Below are 18,546 nucleotides of genomic sequence, written 5' to 3' on the forward strand. Positions count from 1 at the left end.
CCATTATTCAATACCAATTTTTTTTTAATTGACTTTAAGATGAAAAAGGTGATGTTTCACTACAGCCTGGCGTGTCTCTGTCCTAGTCCCTGTATATGCAAACACACACTTGTTGCAATCCTGTTCTGCAGCCTAACTCCATTTACTTCCCACACCAGCAGATAATTTCAGTTTGCCATCCTTACCAATTCCTTTGAAACTGAAAAGATGATCAAATCACAATTATTCTTTTATATTCCCCCCCAGAAAACTGCTACTGTGTAGCACTTTTATCAATGTTAAATGTCCTAAGGCACCTCATGGTACCAACACCAAGACCTGATAACTTAACCTCAAATGCACATGGGTCTGGCATTCCGGAGCCCACTGTTTATTATGGTGTTGTTCTGAACACAGTGCTCGCTTGTAAAAACTTCCAAATGTATTTGCATCGTACCTTAAATCCTTAATTTCAACAGTGTGTGACAATCTGCAAAAGGCCAGGAACTTGTCAAAGCATCCCACCCCAATCATTTCTTCTTCTCCCCACTCCCTTTGGGAAGAAAATACAGAAGCTTGAAAGGGTGCACCACCAGTCCCAGGAATAGCTTCTTCCCCTCAGTTATCAGACTTCTGAACGGTCCTTCCATAAACTAGGGTGTCGTCCCAATTCTCCAACCTACCTCATTGCCAACACTGGATTTTTTTTCCTCTGCAACTGTTTGCGAGAAGACTTGTGGCACAGCGGTAGAGTTGCTGCCTTACGGCGCCAGAGACCCGGGTTCGATCCTGACCACGGGTCCTGTCTGTTCAGGGTTTGTACATTCTCCCTGTGACTGTGTAGGTTTCTTCTGGGTGCTCTGGTTTCCTCTCACACTCAAGGCGTACGGGTTTGTAGCTTATTTGACTTCTGTAAAATTGTAAATTGTCCCTGACGTGTAGGATAGTGCTACATATGGGGCGATCACTGGTGAGCACGTATCCGGTGGACCAAAGGGCCTTTTTCCATGCTGTATCTCTAAAGTCTAACGTCTAAATACTGAGAACTATATTCTGCACTCTGTACCTTTCCATTCACTCTACCTATTGTAGTTGAATTTGGCTTGATTGTATTTATGTGCAGTATTATCTGATTTGATTAGATAACATGTAAATAAAAGCTTTTAACTGTACCTTGGAACACGTGACAATAATAAACCTAAAAATGGCATGTATCGTGATCGCTTCAATGTACATTGAAACAGCCTGTCGTGACCAGAGTTCTCTCTGTCCAACAATGCTGCAGGTTTCCCACACTCAGTCGGCTAGCACAGAGCCCGGGCTCACTCTGGCTCAGCTCACTCCCCCATCTTTGATCTGCTTTCACTCAGAGCTGACGGTTGCTGTAATGTGGAAGGAGGGGATGGTGGGGGAGGAGGACAGAGGTAGAACAAGGAGCCCAATGTTCCTCCAACGAGCTAATTACAGACTTGGATGAACAACAAGGAATTAAAAACAGACTGCACCTCTCTCACTCAACAAGAGCTTCCCATCTTAGATTCAGAGTGATACAGTGTAGAAACAGGCCCTTCAGCCCAACTTACACACACCGGCCAACATGTCCCATCTACACTAGTCCCACCTGCCTGCATTTGGCCCCTATCCCTCTCAACCTGTCCTATCCATGTACCTGTCTAAATATTTCTTAAACATTGTGATAGTACCTGCCTCAACTACCTCCTCTGGCAGCTTGTTCCATACACCCACCATCTTTTGTGTGAAAAAGTTACCCCTCATATCTCTATATTACTAAAACTCTCATCTTGTATATTTGTTTGCGCGTACCTGAAATACAGCCAAAACGGTACACGATAGCGCAACAATTTTAGGCGCACTTTACTCACCATTGGCCTGTGGTTCAAATGGTTGTTATATTTTTAAAGTTATTCACTTTTTAAACTTTAAAAGTCACTTTTTAAACTTTAATAAATCCCTTTTTCACACGCCCTGCCCGTCAGCAGTCTTCGACGTCACAATGGGAACCCAACGGGTCAGTGCCTGCCCAGTTGGGGCCCGCTGATCTAATACAGATGCTTCCCGACTTATGACGCTTCGACTTACGATATTTCAACTTTGCGATGGTGCAAACGGCATCTTGTGTCACAACGGTAAGATGGCCGCCGGATCCACACGTGCGCAGTTCGGGAAGGGTTGCCGCTCGGAGGGGGGCGGGACCCGCCTGAGTGACGGGAATGAGGGGGGGTGAGGAGAGCTCACCTGCTGCTGGCCACCCGGGGCCGGGGTGAGTGACTCCATCTCCCCTTTCCCCCCCCCCCCCTCGCCCGCCCCCGGGGGAGACTCCCCGGCTGGCCACGGGTCGTCAGTTGGGGGAGAGTTGCCAGACCCTCAGGAGAGATTTGGACCGAAACGCGTCCACGCCTGGCTAGTTCCTATTAAATCTTTCCGCCCCTCACGTTAAACCTATGTCCTCTGGTTCTCGATTCCCCTACTCTGGGCAAGAGACTCTGTGCATCTACCTGATTATTCCTCTCATGGTTTTATACACCTCTATAAGATCATCCCCGTCTTCCTTCTGCGCTTCAAGAAATATAGACCAAGCCTGCTCAACCTCTTCCTATAGCTCAGGCCTTCAACTCCTGGCAACATCCTTATAAATAGGTTGCTATTAAATCTTTCACATCTCACCTTAAACCTACAGTATGTCCTAAGGTTTAAATGATACCCTGGTACATGGATAGAAATTGTTTAGAAGGACATGGGCCAAACGCAGGCAAGTATGTAGGACCAGATTAGATGGGGCATCTTGGGCATGGCATGGACGAGTTAAGCTGAAGCGTCCGTTTCTGTGCCGTACGATTCTATGCTTCAGAAATCAAAGGTGTAAAGGGACATGGGAGTGCTGCAGCAGAATTCACTGTTAATTTGCAAGTCGAATAAGTAGTATTGAAAGCAAATGCAAAATTTCGAGAGGGCTAGAATACAAAAACAGGAAGGTAATGCTACGACTTTATAAGGCACTGGTCAGACTGCATTTGGAGAGCAGTTTTGGGCCCATATGCAAGGAAGGATGTGCTGGCGTTGGAGAGGACCCAGAGGAGGTTTACGAGAATCATCCCAGGAATGAGTGGGTTAACATATGATGAGCGTTTGAAGGCACTGGGCCTGTACTTGCTGGAGGTTAGAAGAATGGGGGGAGGGGGGTGGAAGAACCTCACTGAAACTTAGTGAATAGTGAAAGGCCTGAATAGAATTAATGTGGAGAGGATGTTTCCAATAGTGGAAGAGTCTAGGAACGGGGGCTCAGAATAAAAGGACGTACCTTCGGAACGGAGCCGAGGAGGGATTTCTTTAGTCAGGGGGTGGTGAATCTGTGGAATTCATTGCCACAGCCAGCTGTGGAGACCAAGTCAATGGATATTTTTAAGGCAGAGATTAACAGTCTCTTGATTAGTAAGGGTATAGGATTACAGGAAGAAGGCAGGAGAATTGTGTTGAGAGGGAAAGATAGATCGGCCATGATTGAATGGCAGAGTAGAGTTGATGGGCCGAAAGGCCTAATTCTGCTCCTAGATAATATGAACTTATGGCAGGGGTGTTCCATTTTATCCAGTGTGTCCTGTACAGGTAGTGAGACAGGAACAGATCACTCAGTGCCAGACAGCGGATAAGTGTTCCTTTCACTTCAGTGGCCCTGTTCATTTATCATCCTCTTTTCTGCGTTATTGACTGGAATCTCACACTGACCCCTGTCCTTTCCTGGTCAGGACCCTGTCCCTGGGTGAGCAGTGTGAACTGATCCGTGTGCTCGAATAACTGCTGGAGGCTGTCTGAAGCCTGGAGCTCTGATATGCGGTGGGGTCTATTACCATAGTGTGGTCACCTCCCTGCAGATAGGAAAGTGGGACTTGACTGGCTGACTGACTGACAACAACTTTGGCAGGACTCTGACGATAGCCAGGAGCACCCCGCTTTCCCCAGAGCCACTCATCAATATTTGCTGTCAGATTGCAATCCCGCAGCCCGGAGTTTTATTAAACCCATACTGATATTTATTCTTTAGCTCATCTCGCACTCTGGGGAGTTTCCGTAACATTTGCTCACCTACCGATCTTTACACACAAGATATTTACACTTCATACTTTCTGCGGTGGAGATAATTAACCTTTGAGATGCTGAATTGCCCCTTCATCGTTCGATGCTTACACCACTCTTGGTTATATGTTACATGGGTGCAGATGCCCTGCCCAGGGGCATGAACACATCACCTCGTCCGATGTTCTGGTAGCAGGCAAGGGTTGAGGGGAGATAGACACAAATTGCTGGGGTGGGTCAGGCAGCATCTCTGGGGAAAATAAATGGGTGACTTTTTGGGTCAAAACCCCTCTTAAAACTGATAGTCCGACATAGTCCTTTTCTCCAGATAGACCCGCTGAGTTACTCCAACATTTTGTGTCTATCTTCGGTGTAAACCAGCATCTGCCATTCCTTCCTGCACACAGGGCTGAGGGGAGACCTGATGGAAGTATATGAAATTATGAGAGGCATAGATAGGGTAGACAGTCAGAACCTTTTTCCCCAGGGCTGAAATTTCCAACACTACTGGGTATAGCTATAGGGTGATAGGGGGAAGGTTTAATGGCGATGAGCAGAGCAACATTTTGTTTTACACAGAGTGGTGGGGGCTTGGAACGTACTGGCAGGCTGGAGGCAGGTACTATAGTGGCATTGAAGAGGCTTTTAGATAGCTACGTGGAAAGACCTGGAATAGAGAGACATGGATCATGTACATGCAGATGAGATCAGTTTAACTTAGCATCATGTTTGGCACAAACCTTGTGCTGAACTGTTCTGTGTTAAGGTGCAGCCGTCACAAGAAGTCAAAGAATTGAAAGGTTCACGCCCCAGACCTCTGATCCCCTCTCCCTCCACCAACCCACACCCCACCCCTCCCTCCTTCCCTCCACCTCCGATCCCCACTCCCTCCACCAACCCACACCCCACACCCCACCCCTCCCTCCTTCCCTCCACCTCCGATCCCCACTCCCTCCACCAACCCACACCCCACCCCCACCCCTCCCTCCTTCCCTCCACCCCCGATCCCCACTCCCTCCACCAACCCACACCCCACCCCTCCCTCCTTCCCTCCACCTCCGATCCCCACTCCCTCCACCAACCCACACCCCACCCCCACCCCTCCCTCCTTCCCTCCACCCCGATCCCCATTCACTCCACCAACCCACACCCCACCCCTCCCTCCTTCCCTCCACCTCCAATCCCCACTCCCTCCACCAACCCACACCCCACCCCTCCCTCCTTCCCTCCACCCCTGATCCCCACTCACTCCACCAACCCACACCCCACACCCCACCCCTCCCTCCTTCCCTCCACCCCCGATCCCCATTCACTCCAACAACCCACACCCCACCCCTCCCTCCTTCCCTCCACCTCCAATCCCCACTCCCTCCACCAACCCACACCCCACCCCTCCCTCCTTCCCTCCACCCCCGATCCCCACTCACTTCACCAACCCACACCCCACCCCTCCCTCCTTCCCTCCACCCCCGATCCCCACTCACTCCACCAATCACTTTTTTTTACTATTCTGGAAAGCAGTTTTTCTTTGGGTGACCCGAACGTTTTGAGGACAACCTTTTTGCATCATCTTATCTTCCTTGGAAGGAGCTTACACTTTCTAATTCCTGAATTCCAAATGTTCCGATTGGGTCAACCACCCCTTTCCTGTGACAGCAAACCACTTTGTATTTTGATAACTCATCTAACACAGCAAAATGTTTTGAGAAATCCCAGGAATGTGATCTGGGAAGGATCAAAACAGGGCACCACTTACATCATCAATCACATCGCAGCATTCCAAGTGTAAATGCGCGTTGCATTGATGATCTCCCTGCACTGTGAGCGAGGCTGAAACGCAGACATCTCTGGTGTCACCAATGGTCTGAGAGACAGCCCAGACAAACCTCCCATCAAAGCCAACAGGCCAACAATCACAGATCATTCCCCACATGCTCACTACAGTCGCACGGCATAACGCACCCCATTTCACCCAAAGTTCACCCTTTGTAGAGGGCATCACTGGGACTGCTCTCAAACATCCTCTACCTCAGCCCCTCACCTGCGCAGTGCAAGATCTAGACGGCAGCGCAGTGCTGGCGGGTGGATGGTTCCTTCACCAACAGACCTTGACCGCCGTCTTGCATTCCCTGCCACTCTGCTATCAATCACCCAAATTTAAAAGCTAGCTTTTGTCTCCAGCCAATCCTGATCTCGAACAATTCCCAATAATAAGGAATAAATCATTGCAACATAATAAGACTGTCTCTACTATAGTTGAGACACAAGAAACTGCAGATGCTGGAATCTTGAGGAAAAACACGAAGTGCGAGAGTAACTCCTGCAGGTCAGGCATCATCTTTGGATGGAATGGATAGATAATGTTTCAGGTCAGGACCATTCCTCAGCTTGATTGTAGTAGTGGGGGAAAAACACTTGCACTCTGTCTGCCAAGGCCTGCTGGATCTCCCGGTAGCTAACCATTTTAACTCCCACTGCAGCATTCCCATACCAACCTTTCCATCCTTGGCCTCCTCCATTGACAGAGTGAGGCCACATGCAAACCAGAGGAACAGCACCTCATATTTTGCTTTGGGTGTCTTACAAAAGGCACAAACATGGAATTCTCCTTTTCCAAGTAATACCCCCCCCCCTCCCCCACACACACAATCCCTCCTCGCTTTCCTGTGCTCCCCCCACCCTGGTGCACACCCATTTCTCTCACTATCCCCCTGTCCTATCCCCCATGATCCCTTCCACCTATATCCCTCCCTCTGGCTTTACTTTTCACTCCTTATCTGACACCCGTTTGTCTCCTGTAAAAAATACACAAAAGGACACACAGTGCAGGAGTAACTCAGCAGGACAAGCTGCTTCTATGGAGAAAATGGACTGATGACATGGAAGGGTCCCGACCCAAAATGTTACCTTTCCATGTGCTCCAGAGATGCTACTTGACCAGCTGAGTTGCTCCAGCACTTCCTGCCCTTTTGTCTCCTGTTCATCTCTAACCTTTGTTACTCACTCCATCATCAAAACCCTCTCGCCTTTAGTTTAGTTTTGAGATACAGCATGGAAACAGGCCCTCCGCGCCAACCTGCATTCACCGTACCTGTATCCACCTATCTTGACAGGTATTACCCTAAACACACCACTTTTCCAGCTTTCTCCCTCTAATAGAATCAGTCTGTAGAAGGGTCCTGACCTGAAACGGTGCTTATCCATTACCTGCAGAGATGTTGCCCGAGCCGTTGAGTTACTCCAGCACTTTGTATTTTGCTCTATTATACTGGATATCATTAACATTGAGTAAGTAACTTTAACAAAACCCATCTCTAACACGCAGTAACAGCAATACTGGATCATTTATTGTGTTAACTTATTTCCCCAGACACACTGTTTATTGGTAACAACATTATAACATAATATAGTAACATTGCATCAGTAAAATAATACAGGCGTGTCTTCAATAAAGTGTGTATCAGTAACATGGAGTAAGTCATCGCAATGTAATCGCCACCAAAGTACTTTATATCAGGAAATCTTGGTAAGTAATTGTGGGATAACACATCTCTAATCTACTCTACATTAATAATGTTAGGTCAGATATGAAAACATGAACCATCCTCAGTATCCAGGTCAGATATTGCAACCGAATACATCAATAATACACTGTATGTTAGTAATATGGGTCAGCTTTTATGGTACAGTCTGATGCGCTACATTATTAATGTGTGATTACTGTAACATAATGCATGCCTTAAAACTGTAGATCAGAATTACTGGATCACTTACTGTAAAGTAACTCCTTCCTGACAAAGGAAGTCACAGCACAATCAGGAATGCCAGGGTCACAGGGCGAGGAGCACGATAATCTTTCCTCGGCAAGTTGCACAGGTTCAGGAGCTAACGGTGCAGGCTGGACTACAGTAAGCCTCTGCTCCAGTCAGGTGGTCACTGGTGTGCCCCCCCCCCCCCCCCCAGCACCTCACCATCGAGTGGCAGAGACTGGTACTGAGCTCCAGCTCTCCTGCAACCTGCACAGTGTGCCCACCCACTGGGGGATCAGATCGCTTGTCGAACAGGTTAATCCCCCCCCAGGATTTCACGTATCTGCTGCCATGGAGCCTGTTGTAGGGCTGAATCCGCATCATTACTGGCTCCAAACGTCGGAGATTGAGGTCCTGGAACAGCCCTGGTCATTTCCTCTTGTCTCCTCTTCTCTCGGGCCGTAGAAACCAATGCTCCAAAACGCTTACCATCAGATTCAGAAACACCTTCCTCTCCAGTCAACAGCCTACTGAACAGACTTCTCCCCAGTCCTGATCTCCCAACCTTCCTCGTTGCGGATCTTGCACTTTTTTTAGCTGCACTTTATCTGTGGCTTTAACACTAATGCTGTAGCACTATATTCTGCACTATCTGCAGTAGTTACCTGTATGTGTGGTCTGATTGTACGGTTTGTACTTCTGTGGTCTGCTTGTACTGTTTGATTTAGAGTATTCAATGCAGTTCTGGTCACCCCATTACAGGAATGATGTGGAGGCTTTGGAGAGGGTTTCCCTGAATGCTGTCTGGATTTGAGGGTGTCAGCTACAGGGAGATGTTGGAGAGACTTGGATCGTTTTCTCTGGAATGTCAGAGGTTGAGAGGAGACTTGATAGAAGTGTATATAAAACTACAAGAAGCATAGATAGGGTAGACAGTCAGAATCAGGGAAACACTAGAGGGCATAACTATAAGATGAGAGGGGTGGGGGTGGGGGAGTTTAATGGAGATGTGTGGGGCAAGTTTTTTTTACAGAGAGTGGAGGAGTCTGGAACATGCTGCCAGGGGTGATGGTGGAGGCAGATACCATTGTAGTGTTTAAGAGTCTTCTGGATAGGCATACGGAAGTGCAGGGAATAGAGGGATATGGATCATGCACAGGCAGATGAGATCAGTTTAACTTAGCATCATGTTCAGCACACACATTGTGGGCCGAAGGGCCCATTCCTGTGCTGTTCTATGATCAGCCGAAGGAAACCTAGCAGCTGGGACTTCCTTGGCATTGGACTTGTGGCATTATTGATGCCACAGCAACCCCATCTAAACTTCGGGCCTGACCATAGGCTGCTGCCAAGGTACAGCCTGCACGAGAACAGCCCACATGTGAATAATAGCTAACGCACAATAAGTACAGACCATCGAGCAACAACTCAAGACCTCTGTGATTCCACTGTGTATATGGACTCACGAGACCCTCTTTAGTCAGAGCATGGTGAATCTGTGGAATTCTTTGCCACAGAAGGCTGTGGAGGCCAAGTCAGTGTATATTTTTTAAGGCAGAGATAGATAGATTCTTGATTAGTATGGGTGTCACAGATTATGGGGAGAAGGCAGGAGAATGGGATTAGGAGGGAGAGATATATCAGCCATGATTGAATGGCGGAGTAGACTTGATGGGCTGAATGGCCTAATTCTACTCCTATTGCTTATGACATGAGACAGTTCATACCGTCGCTTCCTGTGCCCAACCTTTACCCACACTAGTAGTTGATATACAGCTCATACACCATTCTCTCCAGCAGACACAGTGAATATCTGTGCCGCATGCAAATATATTAACTGGTGTCCCAGTTGCTACACCAACTACAGTGCACGGTACTGAGGAACGCGTTTAACTACTTCATTCTGTCGCTCAGGAGTTCTCACAGAGCCGTGGAAGACAGGAGTGCAGCAAAGGTCCTGACACAAACAACCATCTCTTCTAATCACAATTGCAGCCCATGCAGATGCTGAGCTCTTGTCTGCTATCCCTCTCTATCTGCTGCCTTCCAAGCATCACAGTCTCATTAAAAAACTCAGTGCGTACTAGGTGTCATTTGTCAAAGAACTGAGCAAACAGAATTGTTCCTTAAGGACATCGGGGTCCAATTATTCCCACCCAGCTGTTTCCGTGCGTGTGTTCCCTTCTGCAATGAAATTTGTTCAAGTGAATGCAAAATATGCAGAGAGATGGCGGAAGGAGGTATTTAAAAATCAGGAGAAGCGCTACAAAGTACGACTGAGCCTTGCAGGTAGAAAACATAGAGTCACTGGTTCAACACAAGTCAACTTTGTTCTGTTTAATGCCGAAATAGAAAGCTGTCTGTTGTGGAGATTTAACTTCAGGTTCTATGTAAAGTTGAGGCATAGTGGGTAGAGCAGAATTATTGGAAAGAGGAGGGGTGGCAAGGTTGAGGATTGGAGGAAGAGAGGAAGACTCGTGTACAGGCAAAGAGAAAGAGAGTGGGTCAGAGAATGAGAATCAAGGGTAACGAAGAATAAATGGGAAGAAGAGAAAGATGAATAAATGAGACATAAATAGAGAAACAAGGAGAGAAGGAGAAAAATTGAATAAATAAAGAAGACACAAAGAACTACAGATGCTGCAATCCTGAGCAAACATAAAGTGTTGGACTAACTCAGCGGGTCAGGCAGCATCTGTGGAGGGATGAACAGGCAATGTTTCGGGTCAGGACCCATCTTCGCACTGACCAGCACAACAAGGAGACACGATAAATGAAGGAGGTAAGTGAAAAGAAGCTGGCCATGCAAGGAGAGAGTGAGAGGATGAGAAGTGAGAGGGAGCGATGTTGCCAGATTCAGAAGCTGTGTTAGTTTCTGATTTATCTTTGTGTCGTGTCTAATCACAGGATTAGGAGATGAATCGGGTGGTGGGGCAAGGTGTTGTGGGCGCACAATTCTCAACCCCCCGAGAAGAAACGACAAGGTAGTTTCTCGGTCACTGGGCATTCAGGCAACAACAGGCAGTGACTCTCCCACCACAACACAACCTATTCTCTGCCAATCATCCACTCAACTGATCGCTTTGCGAGCTGGAGCGGATTGTACCAGAGACATCCTTTGGAGGAAAAGCACCTCATATTTCGCTTGGCCAGTTTACAACCTAGCAGTATAAACGTTCTTCTCTAGTTTCATTCCCTCTCTTCATCTGCCTTATTGGAGTTCCTCGGACTATCTTACAGTACAGAGAAGGTTCACCAGATTGATTCCTGGGATGGCAGGACTTTCATATGAAGAAAGACTGGATAGACTCGGCTTGTACTCGCTGGAATTTAAAAGATTGAGGGGGGATCTTATAGAAACTTACAAAATTCTTAAGGGGTTGGACAGGCTAGATGCAGGAATATTGTTCCCGATGTTGGGGAAGTCCAGAACAAGGGGTCACAGTTTAAGGATAAGGGGGACGTCTTTTAGGACCGAGATGAGAAAGTTTGTTTTCACACAGAGTGGTGAATCTGTGGAATTCTCTGCCACAGAAGGTAGTTGAGGCCAGTTCATTGGCTATATTTAAGAGGGAGTTAGATGTGGCCCTTGTGGCTAAAGGGATCAGGGGGTATGGAGAGAAGGCAGGTACGAGATACTGAGTTGGATGATCAGCCATGATCATATTGAATGGCGGTGCAGGCTCGAAGGGCCGAATGGCCTACTCCTACACCTATTTTCTGTTTCTATGTTTCAATCGTACTCTACTGGACTATCTTGCATGAAATGTTATTCACGTTATCCTGTACTTGTACACAGTGGACGTCTTGATTGTAATCATGTATAGTCTTTCCGCTGACTGGAAAGCACGCAACAAAAACATTTTCACTGTACCACATGACAATAAACTAAACTACGTCACATTTCAGAGACTTGAGCAAGCAATCCAGACCAACTCACCTGTGCCATCCTGATGGAATGCTTTGGCTCATGAGGCATCTTTCAGATGAGAGGTTAAACCACAATGCTGTCTGCCTCTCCATTTAGTGGCAGCACGGTGGCGCAGCGGTAGAGCTGCTGTCTTACAGCGCCAGAGACCCAGGTTCGATCCTGACTACGGGTGCTGCCTGTACGGTGTTTGTACATTCTCTCTGTGACCATGTTTGTTTTCTCGGGGTGCTCTGGAGCATACACCAAAGACGTACAGGTTTGTAGATTAATTGGCTTCATTAGAATTTGTAAATTGTCCCTGGTGCATCGGATAGTATTAGTATATGGCGTGATCACTGGTCGGCACGGACTCGGTGGGATGAAAGGCCTGTTTCTGCACTGTCTGTTTAAAGTCTAAAGTCTAGTACAAAGGATTGCATGGGATCAGGGAGCTCTCCCCGATAAGCTGGTCAACACATATTCCTGCACTCACCTTGCCACAATAGATGATCTACTTAATATCCCTTTGCTGTCCGAGGGAGTGCCCTGTGAGCAAGTCATAAGTTCGACGATGATGGGTTCCCTACACTGCAACAGTAATGACACTTCAAAAACCTTTTCAATGATTGTAAAATGCTCTGGGATGTCCTAAGGTCATGGGAAATGTTTTATTATTTCAAGCTCTTTCATTTTTGTTCTCGGACTCTTAGGAGAAAACTAACGACAGTTTATACATCAGGATGTAGAAAGAAATATAGAATGTGTTCCAACAAAAACAATCATACCGACACTTGCACAGAGAAACTGGATTGCTGTCAAATGCATTAAGTATTGGACGAAGAGCAACAGATGCAGCACCCATTTGCGTGTGCAATTGAGAGGGATGTGTAGAAAAGAACTGCAGATGCTGGTTCACACGCAGAATAGACACAAAGTGCTGGAGTAACTCAACGGGTCAGGCAACATTTCTGGAGAAAAGGAATAGGTGACATTTTCGGGTTGAGACCATTCTTCAGACTGAGAGTCAAGGTTGAGGGAAATGAGAGGCATGAAAAGGTACAGAACAAATCAGAGTGGGCACCGATGGCCAAAGAGCCCACAATGTCCATTGTTGACTGTGGGTGATAACGAAGGGATACAAACAGTGAAACCAGCAGGATAACTCGGGTGGGGGAGGGAGAGAGGGAGAGAGAGGGAATGCAGGGGTTACTTGAAATCAGAGAAATCAATAGTAATATCACTGGGTTGTAAGCTGCCCAAGCGAAATACGAGGTGTTTTAGCTCCAATTTGTGTGTGGCCTCGCTCTGACAGTGGAGGAGGCCCAGGACAAAAAGGGGTTGAGAGGGGCGGCTGGATCTGTCAATGTTATAGGTGCAGGGTGAGCAAGTGTTGACTGAGACTCTGGAACATCTGTCTCAGTCTTGTCCTTAACGTCCACTTCAACAGATAGACAGACAGTGAGGGCCCAGTGTCCCGGGTTTTGCTTTTAGACTTGAGATTAATGGCAACGGAGCGCTATCAAGCATCAAAGCAAGAAAGATCTATATGTAGCAGGTCAAAGTTCATTTAATTTTAAGAGAAACACATTAAAAATTAAATGGTTGAAGCAGAGCAGCAGTAAAATGCATGTAATGTTCAAATGACCTGGAAGCTAGGAAGTGCTGTAGTCTCACAAGCCTTTGGGTTTTGAATGCTTCTTCACTGTATGAACAGCCAGTGCTAGCCAAGCCAGCAAAGTGGCGTGGGGGGGGGGGGGGGGGGGGGGGAGAGGGGGGGAAGAGGGAAGAAATCAATATCCTATCAGTGGGTTGTAATCTGCCCAAGCAAAGCATGAGATGCTGTTCCTCCAATGTGTGTTTGGCCTCACTCTGACAGTTGAGGCGGCCCAGGACAGAAATGTCAGTATGGGGATGAGAAGATTATTAAAGCAGAAACTAACAACAACATTTAAAAGACATTTGGACAGGTACATAAATAGGAAAGGTTTAGAGGGATATGGGCCAAATGTGGGCAGGTGGGACTAATCTAAATGGGGTACCATGGTAAGCATTGGCTAGCTGGGCCGAAGGGCCTGTTTAGTTGCTGTGTGACTATGATTCTCCTTCAGCTCCTATTCCACATGTTTGGCTGGAGCATTGCAAAGGCCAGCCTCTGAACTCTGTCCCATCCTGTCCACCCATCAACTGTTCACCCATGGGAGGTGGCCAGGCCTGTGGCCTTCCTTCCATCAATGTAGCTCGCTCTCAGTTTCATGGCAGGGGAGCAGGGAGCATGGACAATCAGACATGGGAGTGCAAATACGCCATTCTGTCCATCTTGTGTAGTTGCAGCACAGTGGTGCAGTGTTAAAGTTGCTGCCTTGCAGTGCCAAAGACCAAGGTTCGATCCTCACTACGGGTGCTGTCTATACTTAGTTTGTACATTCTTGCCGTGATGGCGTGGGTTTTCTACGGGTGCTCTGGTTTCCTCCCACTCTCCAAAGACATGCACGTATGTAGGTTAATTGGCTTTGGTAAAAATTGTAAAATGTCCCTATGATGTAGAATAGTGCTAGTGTATTGGTTGTCGCTGGTCAGCGCAGACTTGGTGGGCCGAAGGAACTGTCTCTGTCCTGTATCTCTAAAGTAAAAGTCTGGCTGCGTTAGGTTTACATTTATTATTGTCACAGAGACCAAAGTACAGTGAGAAGCTTTTGTTTGTGTGCTCTCCAATCAAAGGAGTAGCACGCACGAGGGTCCCAGACTCAATGCTGCCTTATCCAACTCCACCCCTGAGGATGCATTTGCTTTCCTACATTTTTCTGCATCTCAATCCTCTGGCGGTGATTTTAATTGTATGAACCTCAATGTATTATGAGAAGCTCTGAGCTACCTAATGCAGCAACACTATTAAACATGCCACCATTGATGGCCTGTTCCAGTCTAACAAATAATGGTTTATAATTACCAGCAAGAAAAGCAAATCTCCCAGAGTGCATGTACATTGGAATCACTCACCAAGACCAATCATTACACAGGAAGAAGGCAACAGAAGTCACTTTGCTTTGTTCTCTCCCCTCTTCTCTGCAGCTTAAAATGTTTGATTTCCAACTTTTCCCATTTACTAATGAAAGGTAGAAACAAAGAATTGCAGATGCTGCTTTATACCAAAGATAGACACAAAGTCCTAGAGTAACTCAGCAGGTCTGGCAGCAACTCTGGAGAAAAAGGACGGGTGATGTTTCGGGTTGGGACCCCCTTTAGATCTCCTTTAGTCTGAAGGAGGGTCCTTCAGGGATCTCCTCGTCCCCCTGCAGGACCTATACATCAGGAGGTGCAGATCCAGAGCAAGCAAGATCATGAGGGACCCCTGCCACCCCAGTAACGGACTGTTCCAGATGCTACGATCAGGCAAACGCCTCCGCTGTCACGCTGTGAAAACGGAGAGGATGAGACGGAGCTTCTTCCCACAGGCCATCAGGACTGTCAACTTTTATAACCCCAGAGACTAAATTTTTGTCGACACTAATTGTAACTTATTAACTTTATTTATATGCTGTAACTGTAATTCTTTTTGTGCACAACCCGCAGGCATTGCCACTTTCATTTCACTGCACATCGTGCATGTGTATGTGACAAATAAATCTGACTTGACTTGACTTGACCCAGAACGTCACCCATCCTTTTTCTACAGAGATGCTGCCTGACTCGTTGAGTTACTCCAGCAGTTTTTATCTATCGACTCATGAAAGGTATTCACCTGAAACCTTAACATTGTTTCTCTCTCTCTCCACAGATGCTGCAGATGCAGCATGTTGTTATCTGGATCACACGGCTTAAATAGCTGTAATGTGATCGGCCAAATAAATGCACAAAGAACCCCAGCATCCCATGTGATAAATGTAAATTAACTTGTATAAAGCAAACAAGAGCTTTTGATAAAGCAAGCTGGCACAAGGAACCACTGGAGCCTTATAAACAAAGCAGTGTGTGGCCCACATTTTCTTCTTTGATCCCTGATGTGCTATTCTTAAAGAGCTCTCCACCCTGTGTAAGTGGAGGCAGTCTAAGAGACTGTGGGGGCCAAATGCAAGTTGGTAGATAATTGGTTGCTTAGAGAGACAGAGTGACTGCCAGTGAGAGAGAGATATAGTTAGGCAGAAGTATTTTACAAAAATTATATGCAGACAAATTAGGATCAGGAGTAGGCCTCTCATCCCATAAACCTACTCCACCATTTCATAAGGTCATGATTTGAATTGCATTGAATTGAATACATTTTATTAGCCAAGTATGTATACATACAAGGAATTTGCCTTGGTGCTTTGCTCTAACAGGACAGGCAGTAAACAATTAAGAATAAAACATTATAATTTATGACCTAACAGACTGTAAACTGAATGCTGTATTCCCATCTGGTAACCTTTTTTACCCCTATACTGAGCACATATCTATGTACCTCCACCTTCAAACTCTTCCACCACCCTTTGAAGAAGGCATTTCCAAGGACTACCTTCCAAAGTGGAATAACATTACCTCAAATCTGTCTTAAACGGGCAACACTTATTATTTTTAAACAGTGATTGCTACTTTTAGATTCACCTGCTCCACATGGAGACAACATGAACCCACGCCAGTGTCTGAGCAACCAGACGGAATGAAGCACAACACAAATGACTCAACATTTCAGCGTTGCTTAGATTTCAGATTCTAGTGAGAGCATTCTCTCCCCACATAACCTTTCATATTGCATCACAAATATGCCCTCCAGATACACAATCAGACATTACTTATACATGTGATAATATACGGCAATGTAATGTACATGTATATATGTAATATACATAGTCCGTATGATAAGGATATTTTCCCATCGCTTTTCGTTGAAACACGTCAAAGGGAAACCTCCTCCCTCAACACTCTCTGGCAACATCTTTGCTCTTTTCTTCGGTCTCTGCTCTTTGGATGAACGATTATTTATCTTGAACATAGCAACCCCACAATACAATGTGAAAGTCCAGAGTAAGCCCATCTTTTGAAAGGCAGCACGCCCTCCATTATTTCAGAACAATGATATCAATGGGAGCTCGCTCACAATTTTGCATTTAACACAAATGCATGCCGGAGAAGGACATAACGAACCAGCAAGCGCCAGAGCACCGAGCGATAAACAATACTTGAACCCGCACCAGGCACAAGTCAAGACCAACAGTCCAACTACATGAATGCTTCCAACTTTTGCTTTCAGCCCTTAAAAGTTTGATAAAAGGTGAAGTGTTTCTCTGAAGTCGCGTTTACAAACAAAAAGAGGCCAACCAAGCTGCTAAAACGTGGCTGGAGACTCCTCGGCTCCCCACCAATGCCAATGTCCAACACTCCGGCCGACTGGTCCCACCAGACCCGACCGGGACAAAACGAGCACACGCCGACCGACCGTCGGGTGGGTGGGTGACCTATTCACCCACAGCTCCCTCCACAATCTCAACATGCACCAACAAACCGACAGCAGACAGGAGGCAGCAGGCGGGCCAAAAGTAAGCAGTTTCCTGACCTGTTTTCTCCTTAATCTCACAAAGCACGTTGAAGAGTGCAGGCTTCATTCTGTGGCAGTTCAAAGCATGTTTCCTGCAACACAAATCACCAATGATCAGATTTCAGTCCGCTCTCCGTTCAAACTAATATAGTTGTTTGGAGGTAGTGGAGCAGTTATTGTATCACCCTCTCTCACACATACTTCGCACACTCACTCACTCTCACACACATTCACTAATATTCACTCTCAAACACACGTACTCTATCACACACACGTTACCTCCTCGCACACATTCTCTCACACTCTGTGTGTCACACTCATTCACTCTCACACACACTTCCCCTCCCCCCTCCCTCAATACCCCTCCCCCTCCCTCACTACCCTCACTACCTCACTCTCCCTCACTACCAAACTCCCACTCACTCACTCCCTCCCTCTCACACATACTCACACACATATACTCTCTCACACACACACATTCACTCTCACACACACTTCCCCTCTCCCTCACTACCACTCACTCCCTCCCTCTCACACACATATACTCTCACACTTATACTCTCACACACACATATATATACTCTCTCTCTCTCTCACACACACATTTCTCTCTCTCTCACACACACACACTCACTCACCGCGCCTGTGCTTCGTCCAGACTCTGGTCTGTGATGGTCATAATTTGCTGTAAGATGTCTCCAATGTCCTGCTTCCTGCCCTCGGCCTCGCCCCCGCTGTCTTGCTGCAGGTGCTGGGGTAGCCCCGGGATACTGACCCCGGCGTGGGAATACCGCAGCCTGGACTGGTCTTCCATCTCGCCAACCTTGTGCTCTGCCTTTCTCTCTCTCTCTCTCTCTCTCTGGCCGCCGAGAAAACAGCCTTCCCTCGGACACAACCGAGACCACCGAGTCGGCTAGACCCAGGGCGGAGAAAATGCGAAGTCTCTCCTCTTCCCCCGCCCCGCACCACCCCCCTTCCTCCCCTCCCTCCCTCCCTCCCTCCTTAACCTCTGCAGGAAGCGCCAGCAGTGGGGGTAGGAGGGCAGAAGAGTCCGAATTCCCCAGCTCCTGTGCCCACAGCCTCCCAGCCTGCCTCCCTGCCTCCCTCCCTCCTCTGCCGCGCTCTCTAATTCTCCAAGCTCAGGGAGATGCTTCCTGATTATTTCCCGTTGCTATTGATTCCTGTATAATTAAAGGGCTTTTTTTTTTTGTTGTGTTTTTTTTTTTGTTGCAGCTGAAGGTGCCACGATCCTGATCCACACGGCAGGAGAGAGAGAGAAAAAGAAAGAGAAAGAAAGAAAGAAA

The 18,546-nt window shown here is 47.1% G+C and overlaps 1 protein-coding gene across 2 annotated transcripts in view; it reads right to left on the bottom strand.

Annotated features, from left to right (window-relative positions):
* LOC144597819 (pre-B-cell leukemia transcription factor 1-like) overlaps nucleotides 1-18,209 on the bottom strand; it is a 252,279-nt gene extending 234,070 nt beyond the window's left edge. For both annotated transcript variants that reach the window (XM_078407441.1, XM_078407440.1), the window contains exons 1-2: nucleotides 17,881-18,209; nucleotides 17,261-17,334 (exon numbers count right to left, since the gene is read on the bottom strand). In XM_078407441.1, the coding sequence (XP_078263567.1) occupies nucleotides 17,261-17,334; nucleotides 17,881-18,056 (250 nt within the window). In that variant the 5' untranslated portion in view covers nucleotides 18,057-18,209. The remainder of the gene's footprint in view (nucleotides 1-17,260; nucleotides 17,335-17,880) is intronic.
* Nucleotides 18,210-18,546: the final 337 nt, after the last annotated feature.

Source organism: Rhinoraja longicauda, chromosome 11 (assembly GCF_053455715.1).
Source record: "Rhinoraja longicauda isolate Sanriku21f chromosome 11, sRhiLon1.1, whole genome shotgun sequence".
NCBI lineage: Eukaryota > Metazoa > Chordata > Chondrichthyes > Rajiformes > Arhynchobatidae > Rhinoraja > Rhinoraja longicauda.